The 19,892-nt window shown below is 46.9% G+C and overlaps 1 protein-coding gene across 3 annotated transcripts in view; it reads right to left on the reverse strand.

Annotated features, from left to right (window-relative positions):
• LOC137327858 (von Willebrand factor C and EGF domain-containing protein-like) overlaps window positions 1-19,892 on the reverse strand; it is a 351,658-nt gene that overhangs the window by 193,449 nt on the left and 138,317 nt on the right. For all 3 annotated transcript variants that reach the window (XM_067993723.1, XM_067993724.1, XM_067993725.1), the window contains exon 9: window positions 1,606-1,728. In XM_067993723.1, the coding sequence (XP_067849824.1) occupies window positions 1,606-1,728 (123 nt within the window). The remainder of the gene's footprint in view (window positions 1-1,605; window positions 1,729-19,892) is intronic.

Here is a 19,892-nt window from a genome sequence, read left to right on the forward strand (position 1 = left end):
GCACCGGGAGCGGTTTATTGCACCGGGAGCGGTTTGATGCACCGGCAGCGGTTTATTGCTCTGGGATCGGTTTATTGCACCGGGAGTGGTTTATTGGCACCAGGAGCGGTTTGTTGCACCGGGAGCAGTTTATTGCACCGGGAGCGTTTTATTGGCACCAGGAGCAGTTTGTTGCACCGGGAGCAGTTTGTTGCACCGGGAGCAGTTTGTTGCACCAGAAGCGTTTTATTGGCACCAGGAGCAGTTTATTGCACCGGGAGCGTTTTATTGGCACCAGGAGCAGTTTGTTGCACCGGGAGCAGTTTGTTGCACCAGGAGCAGTTTGTTGCACCGGAAGCAGTTTGTTTCACTGGGAGCGTTTCATTGGCACCAGGAGCAGTTTGTTGCACCGGGAACGGTTTGTTGCACCGGGAGCGATTTGTTGCACCGGGAGCAGTTTATTGCACCGGGAGCAGTTTGTTGCACCGGGAGCAGTTTGTTGCACTGGGAGAAGTTTATTGCACCGGGAGCAGTTTATTGCACCGGGAGCAGTTTGTTGCACCGGGAGCAGTTTATTTCACTGGGAGTGTTTTATTGGCACCAGGAGCAGTTTGTTGCACCGGGAACGGTTTGTTGCACCGGGAGCGGTTTGTTGCACCGGGAGCAGTTTATTGCACCGGGAGCAGTTTGTTGCACCGGGAGCAGTTTATTGGCACCAGGAGCGGTTTATTGGCACCAGGAGCGGTTTATTGGCACCAGGAGCGGTTTATTGCACCGGGAGGGGTTTATTGGCACCAGGAGTGGTTTATTGGCACCGGGAGAAGTTTATTGGCACCGGGAGCGGTTTGTTGCACCGGGAGCGGTTCGTTGTACCGGGAGCGGTTTATTGGCACCGGGAGCGGTTCATTGGCACCGGGAGCGGTTCATTGGCACCGGGAGCGGTTCGTTGCACCGGGAGCGGTTCATTGGCACCGGGAGCGGTTCGTTGCACCGGGAGCGGTTCGTTGCACCGGGAGCGGTTTATTGGCACCGGGAGCGGTTCGTTGCACCGGGAGCGGTTCGTTGCACCGGGAGCGGTTTATTGGCACCGGGAGCGGTTCGTTGCACCGGGAGCGGTTCGTTGCACCGGGAGCGGTTTATTGGCACCGGGAGCGGTTCGTTGCACCGGGAGCGGTTCGTTGCACCGGGAGCGGTTTATTGGCACCGCGAGCGGTTTGTTGCACCGGGAGCGGTTTATTGGCACCGGGAGCGGTTCGTTGCACCGGGAGCGGTTCGTTGCACCGGGAGCGGTTCGTTGCACCGGCTGTACTGGGAGTAGTTTGCTCTCTATCAACCAACATATATTCCAATTAGACAAATTCAACTCTTTAGTAGACTCACATGTGATGAATGGGCTCTTGTCTCAGGTACCAGCGAGCAACTGCTACCAGTGCAACTGTACCCTAGCAACAGTCAGTGCCTTTAAGAGAGATGGTGAAAATTGGGTAAACATTTTTTATGCTAAATGTAATAAAATAACCAAGAGACATTTCACTGGCAGTGGTTATGACAAACTAAACTCTTAACCCGAAGGTTGGGAATGACAGCAACAAAAACAACAAATGTGAAATAATAAGAGTTTCCTACCCGTGCATGAACGCCCGTTGTTGTGGAGGTAGAAGCCGACCCTACAGGAACATTTGAAGCTGCCCACCACGTTCTGACACCTCTGCTGGCAAGGGGACCTGTTCCCTGCACACTCATCGAGATCTGCAGCACAACAGATTGGAGAGTGACAATTTTCCTACCGCTAATCTGTATGGATTTCACTGGAATGTTTTTGAATGAACGAGCGGATAAATATAGCATCAATAACAGAACTGGAGTACTTAAACATGGCAGGACTATGGGTGTTAGCTGTTTGTTTGACCTGCGCGAGACATGAAAAATCGATTCTTTAAAGAACTGTCTGCACCTTTCATCCGGCAGTATGAGACATCACTTTCACCGTTGAATTCTAAAAAGAAAAGCTTGCATTTATACAGCCAATGAAGTAGATTTTTTTTAAAATGTAGTCACTGTTGTGATGTAGGAAACACGGCAGTCAATTTGCGCGTAAACCTCAGTCTGTCTGAGCAGTTATGCAGCAGGCAATCTTATACCATAGCACACAGCAAGGTCCCACAAAAAGCAACGTGATAGTGACCAGCTAATCTGTTTTTTTAGTGATGTTGGTTGAGGGATATTGGCTAGGACACTAGAGAGAACTCCTCTCCTTTTCAAAGTAGTGCTATGGAATTTATTATGTCCAACTGAGAGGGTAGACAGGGCCTCAGTTTAAAGTCTCATCTGAAAGACAACACCTCTGACAGTGCAGCATTCCCTCAGTACTGCACTGGAGTGTCAGCCTAGATTATGTGCTCAAGTCTCTGGACTTGAACCCACAACCTTATGACTCAGAGACAAAAGTGCTACCATTGAGCCACAGTTAACACCTTGGAATTGTATCAGAAAACCTTCACATTGAAGACTGTAACAACTACCTGATTAAAATCAGTAATTTGAAATTCTATTTGACACTTAGTACGCCAGAGAACTGACAGTGAATCATAGTCAAGAACCTGAAGACGGATTTGAATTATGAAACAAGCTGGCCGCACAACTGAGTGCCTGAATTTCCTTTCTGTTTCTGCATCTTTTAGCACCAGTCACAGTTTAATAAGAACATAAGAAATAGGAGCAGGAGTAGGCCAATCGGCCCCTCGAGCCTGCTCCGCCATTCAATAAGATCATGGCTGATCTGATCCTCACCTCAAATCTAAATTCATGTCCAATTTCCTGCCCGCTCCCCGTAACCCCTAATTCCCTTTACTTCTAGGAAACTGTCTATTTCTGTTTTAAATTTATTTAATGATGTAGCTTCCACAGCTTCCTGGGGCAGCAAACTCCACAGACCTACTACCCTCTGAGTGAAGAAGTTTCTCCTCATCTCAGTTTTGAAAGAGCAGCCCCTTATTCTAAGATTATGCTCCATAGTTCTAGTTTCACCCATCCTTGGGAACATCCTTACCGCATCCACCCGATCAAGCCCCTTCACAATCTTATATGTTTCAATAAGATCGCCTCTCATTCTTCTGAACTCCAATGAGTAGAGTCCCAATCTACTCAACCTCTCCTCATATGTCCACCCCCTCATCCCCGGGATTAACCGAGTGAACCTTCTTTGTACTGCCTCGAGAGCAAGTATGTCTTTTCTTAAGTATGGACACCAAAACTGTATGCAGTATTCCAGGTGCGGTCTCACCAATACCTTATATAACTGCAGCAATACCTCCCTGTTTTTATATTCTATCCCCCTAGCAATAAAAGCCAACATTCCGTTGGCCTTCTTGATCACCTGCTGCACCTGCATACCAACTTTTTGATTTTCTTGCACTAGGACCCCCAGATCCCTTTGTACTGCAGTACTTTCCAGTTTCTCGCCATTAAGATAATAACTTGCTCTCCGATTTTTCCTGCCAAAGTGCATAACCTCACATTTTCCAATATTGTATTTCATCTGCCAAATCTCCGCCCACTCACCCAGCCTGTCTATATCCCCTTGTAGGTTTTTTATGTCCTCCTCACTCTCTACTTTCCCTCCCATCTTTGTATCATCTGCAAACTTTGATATGTTACACTCGGTCCCCTCCTCCAAATCATTAATATAGATTGTTAAGAGTTGGGGACCCAGCACCGACCCCTGCGGAACACCACTGGCTACAGGTTGCCAGTCCGAGTATGAACCATTTATCCCAACTCTCTGCTTCCTGTTAGATAACCAATCCTCCACCCATGCCAGAATATTACCCCCAATCCAGTGATTCTTTATCTTGAGCAATAATCTTTTATGTGGCACCTTGTCGAATGCCTTCTGGAAGTCCAAATACACTACGTCCACTGGTTCCCCTTTATCCACCCTATACGTTATATCCTCAAATAACTCAAGCAAATTCGTCAGACATGACTTCCCCTTTGTAAAGCCATGCTGACTTTGTCCTATTAAATTATGTTTATCCAAATGTTCTACTACTGTCTCCTTAATAATAGACTCCAAAACTTCACCCACCACAGATGTTAAGCTAACTGGTCTATAATTTCCAGCCTTCTGCCTACTACCCTTTTTAGATAAGGGTGTTACATTGGCAGTTTTCCAATCTGCCGGGACCTTTGCCGAGTCCAGAGAATTTTGGAAAATTATTACCAAAGCATCCACAATCCCTACTGCCACTTCCCTCAAGGGAAGCCATCAGGTCCAGGGGATTTATCCGCCTTGAGTCCCATTAATTTACTGAGTACCAATTCCTTAGTGATTTTAATCATATTTAGCTCCTCCCCCACTAGAGCCCCCTGTTTGTCCAGTGTTTCCAACTGCAATCCATTCATTGGCACAGCCGTGGGGTCAAGGAGCACGAGAGTGAAACACCGAATCAGGCCTGGAACACAGATGCTGAATTCACCCTGCAAAATGATTCATATTACGGCGATAAATCTCCTAGTAACTTCTGTGAGGAGGGAAAGGGAATGATAAGGGTAGAAAACAAAGAGGACCAAGTTTCCTTAACAATAAGGATTCCACTTTGCATGATGAATTCGGCAAAGGAGAACCAAGAAATTGATAAAGGGAAAATAGAATATGATAGTAAACTAGCGAGAAACATAAAAATGGACTGTAAAAGGAGAAGACTGGCGAAGGCAAATGTGGGTCCCTTGCAGACAGAGACGGGAGAATTTATAATGGGGAATGTGGAAATGGCAGAGAAATTAAACAAATACTTTGGGCTCGATTTTCGCACCCGCCGGGGGGTTGCAAAAATCCGGGATTCCCGGGGCAGGTCCGGAGTCCGGCTCCAACCCGCCCACTTCCAGGTTCCCCAGTGGTGCGCTGACATGCGCGCACAGCCCCCGCATGTGGGACTCCCGCCGGTAATTAAAGTCAGCGGGGTGCCACTTAAAGTACTTAAACAGGTACTTCAGGTTGTTCACGGACATGATTGTCCTGATATTTTAGGAGGGCTGGGATTTTGAAATTAACTGAGACTGTTTCCCGTACTGGGGGAAACACTCCCAGTTCAAATGGACGTGTTGCAACAATCAGCCTGTGGCAGCTGCAAAGGTCCATTTGACAGGTGGTGGGAGGGAGACCCTCACTCATTGCAGGAGGCCACTCTGTCACTTTGGACAAAGTTTGGCCTCCACCACCCTCCTCCTGACAAGAAAATTCACCAACTTGCACACTTACCCCGGTGTCCAGACACATGTACCTACCTTGCGGACCCCCTCAAATGTACATCTTCCGGATGGGGGCCGCCGTAGCTGCAGTCATGACCTCCTCGGAGGGAGGCAGCATTACCAGCCTTGCTGGACACGCCGTCCACCTCTGACACGTGGAACTCCACAACACAGTGCTGTGACACATCCACCTGCATAGTAGGAGGGAGGGCAACCGCAGAGAGAGATGTGTCGCAGAGGGCACTACCCTCGCCACAGGGTCCACAGATCGAGGCTCAGCTTCATGGAACTCTCTGAGCAGCAGTACACATGGAGGCTCAGAGTCACTCGACATGTAGTCGTGGACATCTGCAGCCTCCTTGATGCCAAGCTGCTCCCGGCTGGCCCGAGCACCATCTTCTTACCTGTCCCTGTTAAAGTCACCACTGCCCTCAACAACTTCTCCTCCGCATCCTTCCAGGGTGCAACCGGGGACATCGCCGACGTCTCTCAGTTGTCTGCACAAAAGAGCCCTGCAAATACACCTACACCCACTCTGCAGTGACACAATGGGTGGCATCAGGTGTGGGTCTTCATGGTGAACCCCATGAAAGGGACCTATTCCACAAGCCAGTCAAGAATGGGCAAGACGTGGCAGTAGTGGGGATAATAATAATATTTACTGTGCATGTGAAAGAAAACAAATATAAATAAAAAAACATGACAAATCGTCAGACACCCTTGTGGATCCCCTTTGTGCTCACAAAACCTTCGCCTTGCGTTTCCGGGAACCCCTACGTGGTGCTACCCCTGTGGCTTCAGCAGAGCTAGTGGCAGGTTGCTCTTGTCCATGCCCTGACCAATGAGATGCTTTGGGTCATCGCCCTCTGGGATTGGGTGCCCGTGAGGGCCCCTCCAAAGACTGCTCCACCTGCGCCTGTGCAGGGGCAGACTCGGCCACCTGGAGAGGGGGCAGCATTGCGGGTACTGGTTGAGAGGGGGGCAACGGGTGAGACGTGCGAGCGCTTTGAGTGGCGTCCCGACTTCCATGTCCCCTTTCACCATCATCCCTCTCGTGGCCCAGGCCCACATCACTCCTTCCACCCTGCTGGACGGCAGTTTGGAGGACTTGTGTGAGGCCTTGGAAGGCTACTTGTAAAGTATCAGTCAGCTGTTCAAGGCGGCAGAACGTTGCTCACCCTGAATCCGAACGGCCATTGTCAGGGCCTGAATGGACTCATAGTTGAGCCGTGCTCAACGCTCGAGGGAGGCTAGCCTTTCCTCCATTGCAGACATTCCCGCACCTACCCGTGACACTATCTCAGAGATGCCTTCACGTCCCTGCGACAGTATCTCAGAGATACACTCCTATACCTGTGCCACCATTCCCCTCATGCAGGAGTTGGACTCCTCTATCCTCTGCGCGATTGTGGAGAGTGCATGTGGCACCTGTTCCAGTGCCTCGGCAATGTGCTGCTGCCCCTCGACGACTCTCCTTTTCACGGCTGGCCCCCAGGGCTCAGCATCTGGGTCCAGCTGAGCAGAGGCTGGAGAAGAGTGCTCTCACCGACGCAGACTCTCCACGGCTGCCCCTGGGTCACCAGGGTCTGCTCGTGCTCACATGTGTGTGGTGACTCACCATGTGCAAACCCAACTAAGTGAGGACGGGGACCCACCGAGGTGTATGTATCTGCGCTGGTGGATGCATGGCTCAGATGTGACGATGGACCCTCAGAGGCCGGCAGGTCCTCTGAGGAATCGCCCTCCACGGTCACGGTGCTCGCAGATGGCCCTGCAAGAGAACAGAAAGCAATATTAGGCATGTGGACAGATGTTGAGGTGCTGCAGATGCCAAGTGATGCTAATATCATTCACTATCATGAGTGCTGAGTGTTAGTTTTCTGTCACCGGCCGCTTATGCAATCCCAGCCTCGGCATCCGTCACGGACAGGCACTCCAGCGTGCGGCTGATCTCCAACGCCTGCTGCTCTGCGTCTGTTAGTGCTATCTGGTGTGACAGGCCCCCTCCAGTCCGTGCCCTCTCCCAGGCGTTCTGGCATCTCTTCTCCTATCAAGGCAAAACACAGAGGTGTGATTGAGTGATGGTTGCACGGTGAGCCGCTGCATGCATTGGTATGGGTTGGGTGACCGTGAGGAAGATGCATGGGAGGGTGCGTGTGCAACATAGCCATGATATTGCATGAGGATTGGGTTGCGTGGTAGTGTCTGAATGGGGACAGGGGCGGTGAGTACGTGCAGGCAAGGTGAGGATGATAGTTGAGTGGATGTGAGGAGTGATGCGAGAGCGTTGTGGTGGCAGTGCAGAAGGAGTTGTGTGGTGGTGGAGGTGATGTGGAAGACGGAGTGTGGGAGAATGTGTAAGTATACTCACTTTGGCTGACCTGGTTAGGTCATTAAATCTCTTCCTGCACTGGACCCAGGTTCGTAGCACATTGCCGCTGCTGGTGACCCCCTCGGCCACCTCCAGCCAAGCCGCCTTCGTGGTGGAGGGAGGGCACTTCCTCCAATCAGACGGGAAGAGGATTTCCCTCCTCCTCCTCACCCCATCCAGCAGCACCTGGAGTGAGGAGTCCGAAAATCTTGGGGCAGCCTTCCCTCTGGCCTGCTCCATGGTTCAGCATCGGTTGTTTGCTGCAGGAGGAGCATTGGTGGACTGCCCCTTTAAATAGGGCTCCACCAGCTGACAGCCTATGCTGTGCATGTGCAGTCCGCCCGCCACGCAGCTTTCCAGCGGGGAACCCGGAAGCACAGGTAAGTGGCTCCAATTAGCCTGCAATTCCGTGTGAGCACACTGATTTCACCGGACGCGTTACCCACACGCCCAGTCAACCCCCCCGCTGTGAACCCACCGCCCTGCTAATATCGAGCCCTTTGTGTCTGTCTCCACGGAAGAAGACACACAAAACCTCCCAGAAATATTAGAGAACCAAGGGTCTGGTGAGAATGAGGAACTGAAGGAAATTAGTATTAGTAAAAAAATAATATTAGAGAAATTAATGGGACTGAAAGTCGATAAATCCCAAGGACCTGATGATCTGCATCCCAGGGTTTTGAAAGAGGTGGTTATAGAGATAGTGGATTCATTGGTTGTCATCTTCCAAAATTCTATAGATTCTGGAACAGTTCCTGCAGATTGGAGGGTGGCAAATGTAACCCCACTATTTAAGAAAGGAGGGAGAGAAAACAGGGAACTACAAATCTGTTGGCCTGACATCAGTAGTAGGGAAAATGCTAGAATCTATTATAAAGGATATGATAACAGGACACTTAGAAAATAATAATAGGATTTGGCAGAGTCAACATGGATTTATGAAAGGGAAATCATGTTTGACAAACCTATTGGAGTTCTTTGAAGATGTAACTAGTAGAATAGGTAAGAGGGAACCAGTGGATGTGGTGTATTTGGATTTTCAGAAGACTTTCAATAAGGTCCCACACAGGAGGTTGGTGAACAAAGTTAGAGCACATGGAATTGGGGGTAATATACTGGCATGGATTGAGAATTGGTTAACAGACAGAAAACAGAGAGTAGGAATAAACGGGTCTTTTTCAAGTTGGCAGATTGTGACTAGTGGGGTACCGCAGGGGTCGGTGCTTGGGCCCCAGCTATTCACAATCTATATCAATGATTTGGATGAGGGGACCAAATGTAATATTTCCAAGTTTGCTGATGACACAAAACTAGGTGGGAATGTGAGTTGTGAGGAGGATGCAAAAAGGCTTCAAGGGGATATAGACAGGCTAAGTGATTGGGCAAGAACACGGGCAGATGGAATATAATGTGGAAAAATGTGAAGTTATCCAATTTGGTAGGAAAAACAGAAATGCAGAGTATTTTTTAAATGGTAAGATATTGGGAAATGTTGATGTTCAAAGGGACCTGGGTGTCCATGTACATGAGTCACTGAAAGCTAATATGCAGGTGCAGCAAGCAATTAGGAAGGCAAATGGTATGTTAGCCTTTATTACAAGAGGATTTGAGTACAGAAGTAAAGATGTCTTACTGCAATTATATAGGGCCTTGATCAGTCCGCACCTGGAGTATTGTGTACAATTTTGGTCTCCTTACCTAAGAAAGGATATACTTGCCATAGAGGGAGTGCAACAAAGGTTCACCAGACTGATTCCTGGGATGGCGGCATTGTCGTATGAGGAGAAATACAGTGGATTAGGCCTGTCTTCTTTCGAGTTTAGATGAATGAGAGGTGATCTCATTGAAACACACAAAATTCTGACGGAGCTCGACAGGGTAAATACAAGGAGGATGTTTCCCCTGGCTGGAGAATCTAGAACCAGGGTTCACAGTCTCAAAATAAGGGGTAGGCCATATAGGACTGAAATGAGGAGAAATTCCTTCATTCAGAGGATGGTGAATCTTTGGAATTCTCTATCTCAGAGGGCTGTGGAGGCTCAGTCATTGAGTATATTCAAAACAGAGATCAATAGATTTCCAGATATTAAAGGCATCAAGGGATATGGGGATAATGCAGGAAAACGGCATTGAGGTAGAAGATCAGCCATGGATCTTGTTAAATGGCGGAGCAGGCTCGAGGGGCCGGATGGCCTACTCCTGCTCCTATTTCTTATGTCCTTATGTTCTTAATTTCTAAATTAGGAAGAGTTTTTTTTTGTTTAAATGTTAACTTTAAGGTCCATTTGACCCGCAAAGCTCCAGAAACCAAAGTGGATGAATTTACTTGAGTCTTACCTTCGGGGAGATACTTACCCAGGGTAAAATATTCATCTGGCAGGATCGTTCGCAAAATAGGTGAGTGAAGGCTGGGAATTCAGGTGGAGACCCATATTGCTGGATCTCTGCCCAAATCACAGAGTCAAATCTTCTGGTCAACCATTTGAAGCATGTTCTCTCTGAGAATTCCTCTTTAATGTGGAAATGCAGGAAAATAGTATTTAAATGAAACTGTACACAATTCCTCAATTTTCTCACTGGGAATAAGCTGTGCATTCATCTTGGCCGTATACAATGGTCAGTTCAGGCCAGGCCCATTGTGTGCATGAACTGCAGGATTTAAGCTAGGAAAATTTTTCATAGGGCCATTTTTAGCTTCCATTTTGAGAGCTGTATTTCTGATCGCAGCATTTTTACTTAAAGGATTTCTTTTTTTTTGCTGGATTTTGACTGCTACAATTTTTTATGTGTGTTTTTTGGAGGAGGAAGGAGAGGATGAAAGGTGGAATGTGATGCAGAATCACCTGCACCAAATGCAAACAGGCCTCACCCACCCTTACCCATGCAGTTATCTGAGGATCAGCTGCCTTCACAGCCTCCCATTTCATCACAAAGGCAGCGATGGACTTCTGCTGGAATCTGATCTGCAGACAATCTGTGCTGCAGTGGAGGTTATCACAGCCCTGAACGTCTATGTTACAGGCTCACGCCAAGCTACGACTGGGGCCATCAGCAGCATCAGTCAATACGTAGTGCACAACAGTCAACAGTGGCATCACTCTGCCCATGGCACACTGGCTGCTGCAAATCGTTCACATTGCAGAATTTCCCAAAGTCCAGGCTATTCTGGATGGCACCCGCATGGCCATCCGGGCTCCTTCACAGTTAGAATTAACTACCTCATTGCCTGCACATCCTACCTCAGCATGTGTCAACATCCCAATTTCAGTGGAATCAACACCAGCAAGAATCAATGGTCCAAGAAGCAGTGGAACCCATGTTAGCAATAGTCAACATGCCAATAGAATCTACCCCAACAAAAGTTAACAATGCCAGTTTACCCCAGCGAGAATTCACAGTGGCAATGCCTTTTAAATTGATGATCTTGTGCCTTCATTTTAACTTAAAGTTAGCACCAATTACACACCGATTATTTTCTCCTTCATGACATACACCACTCCCAGCAAAGGGCCAAGTCTCACTTTACCACATTCCGCCTGCCTCAGAAAGGGTACAACAGACAACGCTCTCCCAATTTTGCCGCCCTATCCCCTGGGGAAACAGGATGCCTCCTCCCTTTAACGGCTTTTCCCACAAGAGCCTGCAAGAGTCGTATGACTGTTCTGAAATGATTTTCTAACCTTCATTTTAAAAAAAAGGAAAGCTTTAAATATTAAGCCTCCCCTCGGGAGCTGGCATTGTGTGGTGCTTTCCAAAACCATACTCCATCCTGTGTGAACAAACCCAGGGCTTTCTGAAGGCAATTGAGTGGGAGCCTTTTTTAAATTTAAATTGCATCAATCTTCCAGACAAAAGCACAACTGGGGCACAATTTCGGGGATCAGCAAGTCCAAACATTTTAAGAAAACAAACTATCTAAAATGCAGGAATTATTGACAGTGACACATCTCGCAGGAGGTCTCCATCATACAATGTTAAATGATATCATGGTTCTTATTGCACCCAATGGTGCAAATGAGTATGTTGCCTCAATTATAATACAAAGGGTAAAAATCCAGGTGCAGATATGTGTGAATGTCAGTTGAGGGCAGGGAGGGGTTCGCGGTGATGCACCCCATGTTTGAATAGGCTGCTGACACTCACTATTCACACGTCCGCATCGGCGTGGTACCGGAGAGTGACTGACACCTGCGGAAACATATCCCAGCAAAAGCCAGAGCCTACTAGAGTTTGGGGGGGGTGCGGAGTTGGATGAAAAAAATAAGCTCTTCAAAAAAAAGATAAGTACAAAAAGCACTTTATGGAAGTTCACAGCACACAAATGGGGGGGGGAGTTACGAGAAATAAGCGATTTCATGAGATCATCTGATGAAAGCTCTCACTGACACCTGTTCCCCTGCAACTATAAGGCTGTGTTTATAGAGAGCCAGCAGCTGCGCACGTAGGGCCAGATTTTGCTGTGAGCGGCGAACCAGCAGCTTTCCACGGGGTTTTGCATGGCAAACTGTTATCAGCCAAATATCCGAACAGCACTCGCCCTCTCCAGGGCATCTGGGACCTGTGTGAACAGGGCAAACGACTGTGTATCTCCTTAACCAATCAGATTGAAGAAACGTTAAAGAGTAGCGCAAGAGTCTGAACCAGGAAGTGTGTTAGAATAATGAATTCAAAGTCAAATCAGCTGTAGAAAGTGAAATAAAGAGAGAGAAAGAAAGATTGGATTAAGAGAGAGATAAAAGAGACAGAAAGAAAAAGTAAGAATAAATTTTATTTGAATTTTATTTTTAAATCTCCAACAAGAATTAAAAACTGAAGGAATGAGACTCCACACTTGTAAGATGTGATTTTTCAGTGCCAGACAGGTTGTTTGGCAGTAGTTAACATGCCGTTAAAATGGTACTTAGACTGGAATGGACAAGCCCTAACTTTTTGTGGTGAGTTTAGTCTGTATCTACGACGTCAGTACAGGAACTTCACACCATTCAATGCACCATTCAATCCAGACGGCGAGATGCCATTTTCGCGCAGCTTACGGAGGGACAGCCCTTCTCGGACAGCAACTTCCGGATTTTCACGTTTAACCGTGGACGTGCCCTTGCCAGCAGTTGCTGTCCGATTTGCACGGAAATAACTGTGAGCGCCTCAGCAAAATCTGACCCATAATCACAGGGTTCAGGCAAACCAAAAGAACCAGAGTACGCCAAAGGAGGCAGCCAATCCAGACCTGGGCGCTGACCAGAGCTTTCCTCACCATACCTGATGCAAATAGAACTTGGACTAGAGATAGCAACAGTTTGAAGGCTTTAAGAACAATACACATCATTTCAATGCCATGAACTGAAGCCTTGAAATCACGGTCAACAATCTGTTACTTATTTTTCTACCTCTGGTTCTCACTCTCAACATCAAACGTGGATCATTTGCAGGGTGAAGCTTCCTCAACACTGGGCTAGCAATACATCTTAAACCTATCTTCAGAAGTTCACCCCCGACTGCAGTGTGATATTTGCTACACTAGGTATCCTAGTGTTACCTGTAAAAATCAATAGCCAAATATCAGTTGTTTATTATTGCAGGCTGAGACTGCAGGTATCGATATTTTACACTTGGAACCTTCATAGCCAGCGGATCGATGCTTAAAGATCGACAATTCTTGAAAGGGGGGCATCTCAGCATAAGTGATAGGATGTGCCCACCCGGGACCGTCACCACCGACCCTGCCAAAGTTCGAAGTGCAGAGGAGGTCCCTTGTTTTAAATGTGCATGGTGGGCACCTACCTGCCCAGCTGGAGAGTATCTGTTCTGGGAGATTATGCCGGGTTCGCCGTGAAAGAACTTACATATAAAGCGGCCACTACATAATACATTTTTAAAATTCTATTTTTCTTTGGGGGTCCCGGCTATGATTCTGACCTAGACCCCTTGGGTGCGACCCACTTCCACCATTTGGCAGCATGATATACCTGGTTGTACCAGGCATGCCTCCACTGATCATACGCCGGAACTCACAATGTTGGGACACCCTGCCGGGACTTGCCCCCTTTTCTGCCGCTGGCCGTGTAAAGGGTTGGTGGAGGCTCCACTTCTTACAAGGAGGCCCACGAAAGCCCTGATGTAAGGCTAGGATCTTGCGTATTTAGATTCTGGCCAAACTGCTGGCCTTTCTGGTGTTGGGGTTATGGTGGGAGTGCACTGGAAAAGTCATGGATTTTTGGGCTCCTCCATCACGCCAGTCAGAGAGGATTCCAACCCAAATTCCAGAGATGAAAGAATACAAGGATGTCTGGTATAAAAAGGGGTGAAGCTACAGCAAAAGAACATAGTTTGAGCACTGTGTAGAAAAATGACCTACATCTAATCCCTGCTGTACTTTACCCAGGAGGAGACAGAGTAGGAGGAACGCTATTCCATATCTAACCTATGCTCTACCTGACCTGGAAAGTTAGATTGGACAGTGTACAAGGAGATTTACTCTGTATGTAACTTATGCCATACCTGACCTGGAAGTGTGTGATGGGACGATATAGCAGGAACTTTACTATCTATGTACATAACACATGCTGTACTTAACCCGTTATGACACTCTCGTCCTTGCTAGGTCCCTCATAATCGCCCACCTCCATCATTCCACTCAGTACTGAATTTACCTTTGTGACCCCAAATTCAAGGCCTTGAAGGCTCTCATTATCTGATCTGGCTTAACTATCTTAAGCAATATTACCTCACCCTTTACCATAAGAATTATCCTTGAGGGTAAGAACAACCCCAAACTCCTTGTCACAACAAACCACCTCCTGTGGTCTCCTGCCCTTCCACCCTTGTCTCATGCTCCTGATTCCGTCATCTCCAAAACTGAGACCATCTGCTCAACTGCTTTGGCCTTTCCATCGACTTACATCAAATTACATCGAGTGTACCGCACAGAAACAGGCCATTTGGCCAAACTGGTCTATGCCAGCGTTTATGCTCCTCCCTCCCTATTTCATCTAACCCTATCAGCATACCCTCTATGTAATAGTCCCTCTGCTATCTCATCCCAAACTTCTTTTAATATTCGCAGATGAAATCCATCCGGACCAGGGGTCTTATCCTCTCTAGTTTGATTAGTTTATCAATTATCTCCCCCCTTTCTATCTTAAATGTCTTTATATATTTTTTGATTTCTTCTAATGATCCCACCTTATTAGTCTCCATGGTAAATATCGAGACAAAGTAATTATTCAATAGTTCTGCCATTTTGCTGTTATTATCTGTGAGTTTATCTCGTGCATCCCTTCGTGGCCCTATCCCAATCCTAATTTTTCTTTTGTTATTTATGTGTCTGTAGAATACTTTACTATTTCTTTTCATAGTCCTTGATAATTTAATTTTGTAGTTCCTCTTTGCTTTCCCAGTTGTTTTTTTGACTTCTTTCCTAACCTTTTTGTATCCCCTTTTGTCATCCTCTCCTTTATTGTCTGTGTACTTAGAGTGTGCCTTTTTCTTTAGTTTCAAGCTTACCCTTATCTCTTTATTCATCCATGGTGTTTCATTATTGGCCAGTTTGTTCTTGTTTTTAGAGGAATATATTTCTCCTGAACTCTATTGATCTCCATTTTAAATATTTCCTACTGCTGTTCTATGTCTTTGTCAGCAATTTTTTTTTCCAGTTTATCTTCCCCAGTTCCATTCTCATCCCCTCAAAATTAGCTTTCTCTAATCTATTACTTTGGTCTTTGTCTACTTATGTCTTTCTCAATAATTATTTTCAACCTTATTATGTTATGATTGTTATTGCCTAGAGGTTCCCCTATGCCTACTTCTCTTATCTGCTCTGGTTCATTTCCCATTACTAGATCCAGCAGTGATTCCTCTCTTGTTGGGCTTCTCACATACTGGGTAAGAAAGGAGTCCTGTACGCATTGTAAAAATCCATTCCTCTTTCTCCTTTCCCTATCTCTTCTTGACAGTTTATTTGGGGGTACTTGAAATTTCCCATGATTATTATTCAATGTTTTTTACTCATTTCACAGATTTGCCTACATATTTCTTCCTCCACTTCCCTTCCACTATAAGGTGGTCTGTAGAATATACCGATTAACGTGATCGATCTTGCACCATTACCTCTGGAGTCCCCCAAGGATCTATCTTTGGCCTCCTCTTATTTCTTATCTACATGCTGCCCCTCGGCAACATCATCTGAAAACACGTCAGGTTCCACATGTACTCTGACGACACCCAGCTCTACCTCACCACTACTTCCCTCGACCCCTCCACTGACTCTGATTTGTCACACTGCTTGTCCGATATCCGGTACTGGACAAGCAAAAATTTCCTCCAATTAAATATTTGGAAGATCGAAGCCATTGTCTTTGGTCCCCATCACAAACTCTGTTCCCTAGCCACTGACTCCATCCCTTTCCCCAGCCACTGTCTGAGGCTGAACCACACTGTTCGCAACTTTAACATTCTATTTGACCCTGAGATGAGCTTCCGACCACATATCCACTCCATCGCCAAGACCGCCTACTTCCATCTCAGTAACACCGCTCGTCTCCGCCCCTGCCTCAGCTCATCTGCTGCTGAAACCCTCATCCATGCCTTTGTTACCTCCCATCTTCCACCCTCCATAAACTTCAGCTCATCCAAAACTCTGCTGCCCATTTCCTAACTCGCACCAAATCCCGTTCACCCATCACCCCTGTGATCGCTAACCTATATTGGCTCCCGGTCCGGAAATGCCTCGATTTTCAAATTCTCATCCTTGATTTGAAATCCCTCCATGGCTTCACCCCTCCCTATTTCTGTAACCTCCTCCAGCCCTACAACCCTCCGAGATCTCTGCGCTCCTCCAATTCTTGCCTCTTGCGCATCCCCGATTTTAATTGTTCCACCATTGGCAGCCATGCCTTCAGCAGCCTAGGCCTTAAGCTCTGGAATTCCCTCCCTAAACCTCTCCGCTTCTCTAGGTCTCCCTCCTCCTTTAAGATGCTCCTTAAAACCTACCTCTTTGCCCAATCTTTTGGTCACCTGTCCTAATATTTCCTAATGTGGCTTGGTGTCGAATTTTGTTTGATAATCGCTCCTGTGAAGAGCCTTGGGATGTTTTACTATGTTAAAAGTGCTATATAAATGCAAGTTGTGTTGTTGTCTTATCCTTTGTCTCAATCCATATGGATTCTGTTTGTACCTTAATATTACTTATGTCCTTTTTTTCAATTGCCATTATGTTTTCTCTAATTAGTACAGTTACCACCCCCCTCCCCTCCCCACCACCTTCTTCCTTCCCTATCCTTTCTAAATATGTTAAATCCTGCAATATTTAACTGCCACTCCTGTTCTTTATGTAGTCATGTTTCAGTTCTGGGCCACGGAGATGTAATTGAGTGATCAGAAGATCTCAAGTGATTGTGTTATATCTAGAATTAAATTACAAATTAATAAATCAATCTGCCCTGGACGCTCTGAAACACCCTAAGTCTCCTCCTACCCCATCCCAATCACAGAATAAATTCTCCCCTCTATCCCCCCTAGCCTTCGTTAGACTCAACTCCTCCATGGCCCTCACAACCTCTCTCTTTACTTTCTCCTAGATCAGCTTCTGATTACTCAACTACCTCTCCTTGGCCCAATGCTTGCAGAAATTGTCAAACGCTCCCTCTCTCAAGCATTGTTCCCCCACCTTCAAAACCACTGCCATCGCCGTCCTCTTCAAAAAGCCTTCCCCATCCTTTCCTACTACTATTCCAAATCTAATGTCCCCCTTCCTTGCGAAGGTCCTCGAATATGTCACTGCCACCCAACTCTGCACCCAGCTCTTTGTTTGATTCCTCCAGTCCAATTTCCATTTACCCGCAGCACTGAGATCGAAGTCATCACCTATATTTTAGGCAATTGCAACATGATATTCTTCCACATCACCTTTGCAGCCTTCGATATGGTCCACCAATCCATCCTTATCCACTGTCTCTCCTTTGTGGTCCACCTGGTGACACTGCTGATTCATGGTTCCATTCCAACTTATTCCAATGTAACCGGCACAAAGGTCACCTCCAGTGTGCTCAATGTTTCATCTTTGACCCCTTCTATTCCTCGTATTCCTGTTCCCTCTCGGAAACATCATCTATACTATGCAGTCAATTTCCATCTGTATGCTGATGATACCAAACTCAACTTCTTAACCACCACGTTGATCTCCACAGTATTGTTGTGCTGTTTGACTGCTGTCCAATATCAAGTTGTGGATGAGTCAGAATCTTTTCCAATTAAACACAGCAAGACTGAAGCTATCTTCTTTTTTATTCGTTCATGGGATGTGGGCGTCGCTGGCGAGGCCGGCATTTATTGCCCATCCCTAATTGCCCCTGAGAAGGTGGTGATGGGCCGCCTTCTTGAACCGCTGCAGTCCGTGTGGTGAAGGTTCTCCCACAGTGCTGTTAGGAAGGGAGTTCCAGGATTTTTACCCAGCGACGATGGAGGAACGGCGATATATTTCCAAGTCGGGATGGTGTGTGACTTGGCGGGGAACGTGCAGGTGGTGTTGTTCCCATGTGCCTGCTGCCCTTGTCCTTCTAGGTGGTAGAGGTTGTGGGTTTGGGAGGTGCTGTCGAAGAAGCCTTGGCGAGTTGCTGCAGTGCATCCTGTGGATGGTACACACTGCAGCCACAGTGCGCCGGTGGTGAAGGGAGTGAATGTTTAGGGTGGTGGATGGGGTGCCAATCAAGCGGGCTGCTTTGTCCTGGATGGTGTCGAGCTTCTTGAGTGTTGTTGGAGTTGCACTCATCCAGGCAAGTGGAGAGTATTACATCACACTCCTGACTTGTGCCTTGTAGATGGTGGAAAGGCTTTGGGGAGTCAGGAGGTGAGTCATTCGCTGCAGAATACCCAGCCTCTGATCTGCTCTTGTAGCCACAGTATTTATGTGGTTGGTCCAGTTAAGTTTCTGGTCAATGGTGACCCCCAGGATGTTGATGGTGGGGGAATTCAGCGATGGTAATGCCATTGAGGGGAGGTAGTTACATTCTCTCTTGTTGGAGGTGGTCATTGCCTGGCACTTGTCTGACGCGAATGTTACTTGCCACTTATCAGCCCAAGCCTGGATGTTGTCCGGGTCTTTGTTGTCCAGAATATCCTATTCAGTTCTCACCAGAAATTCCACATCCTGATTTCATCCGTCGCTCTGGCTACTCACTCAGTCTAAACCCGATAGTGAAGAACCTCAGTGTCCGGTGTGACACCATGCTGAACTTCACATTGAGTTCACCTCCAGAAAATCAGCTGCCCTTGTTGCTCATCTTCATGCCGGTGAAACATCCTCCTCACTGGCTTCTCAAGTTCTATCGTGCACAAATTCATTCAGAATTTCGCCATCCACATCCTGTCCTGTACTAAGTCCTGCTCGCCTATTGTCCCATCCTCACTGACCTTCACTGGCTTGCACTGCCTTCAAAATCCTTTTCAAAACCTACCTCTTTGGCCCACATCTACAATCACCTCTTGTTGCAGATAGAGGCAGTGTAGGAACAGCACAATTCTACATCTAATCCATGTTGTACACGACCTAGGAGCATACGATGGGGCAGTGTAGAAGGAGCTTTACTCTACAACTAACCAGTGCTATGGGAATGCATGAAGGGTGGTGTAGAGTGAGTATTAATCTACATCTAACCGTGCTGTATCTGGCCTGGCAGTGCTTTTGCAGCAGTATCATCTTGACAAACAGAAACAAAATCACTGAAAATATTATTTGACTTTTTTTTCCCCCAAAGCTTGCTGTCAAATTCCCTAATCCCGATGATTAAAGATCAATTAACTCAATCGTTCACTGAGTTAACTAGTCAACTAATCTTTAACCCACCAATCAACAAAGTAATCAACGGCATGTGCGTTACTGGTTTGCAACGTCAGAAATAAGTGTCGTTGTAATATCAGACTTTGTGACCTCTGTGCTCCAGTTGTTATCTTGCTGCTCCTCCCCATTTTGACGTCACTGCTCGTGTACATCCCCCATTGTGATATAACTGCGTGCACACTCTCCCATTATAACACATGTTCCACCTTATATTCACTGTACAGTGCACAGTACTGCTCCAGACCAGGTATAGCGAGATCAATGATACCCAATGCTGTCTCCAGCAGAGAAGGAGTTAACACTGTGGTCTGACAACAGGTAGCAGCTGAAGCAGACTATCTGTAAATCGGATTTTGACACTGGCCAGTAGCCAGCTGGCAATTAGCCGCGTCTTTCCACTCAGAGCCTGCTGGGGAATGCATTTGGCAAGCTGACAGCTCTCTGTCACAATCCATCTAGTAG

This window comes from Heptranchias perlo, chromosome 12 (genome assembly GCF_035084215.1).
Source record: "Heptranchias perlo isolate sHepPer1 chromosome 12, sHepPer1.hap1, whole genome shotgun sequence".
NCBI lineage: Eukaryota > Metazoa > Chordata > Chondrichthyes > Hexanchiformes > Hexanchidae > Heptranchias > Heptranchias perlo.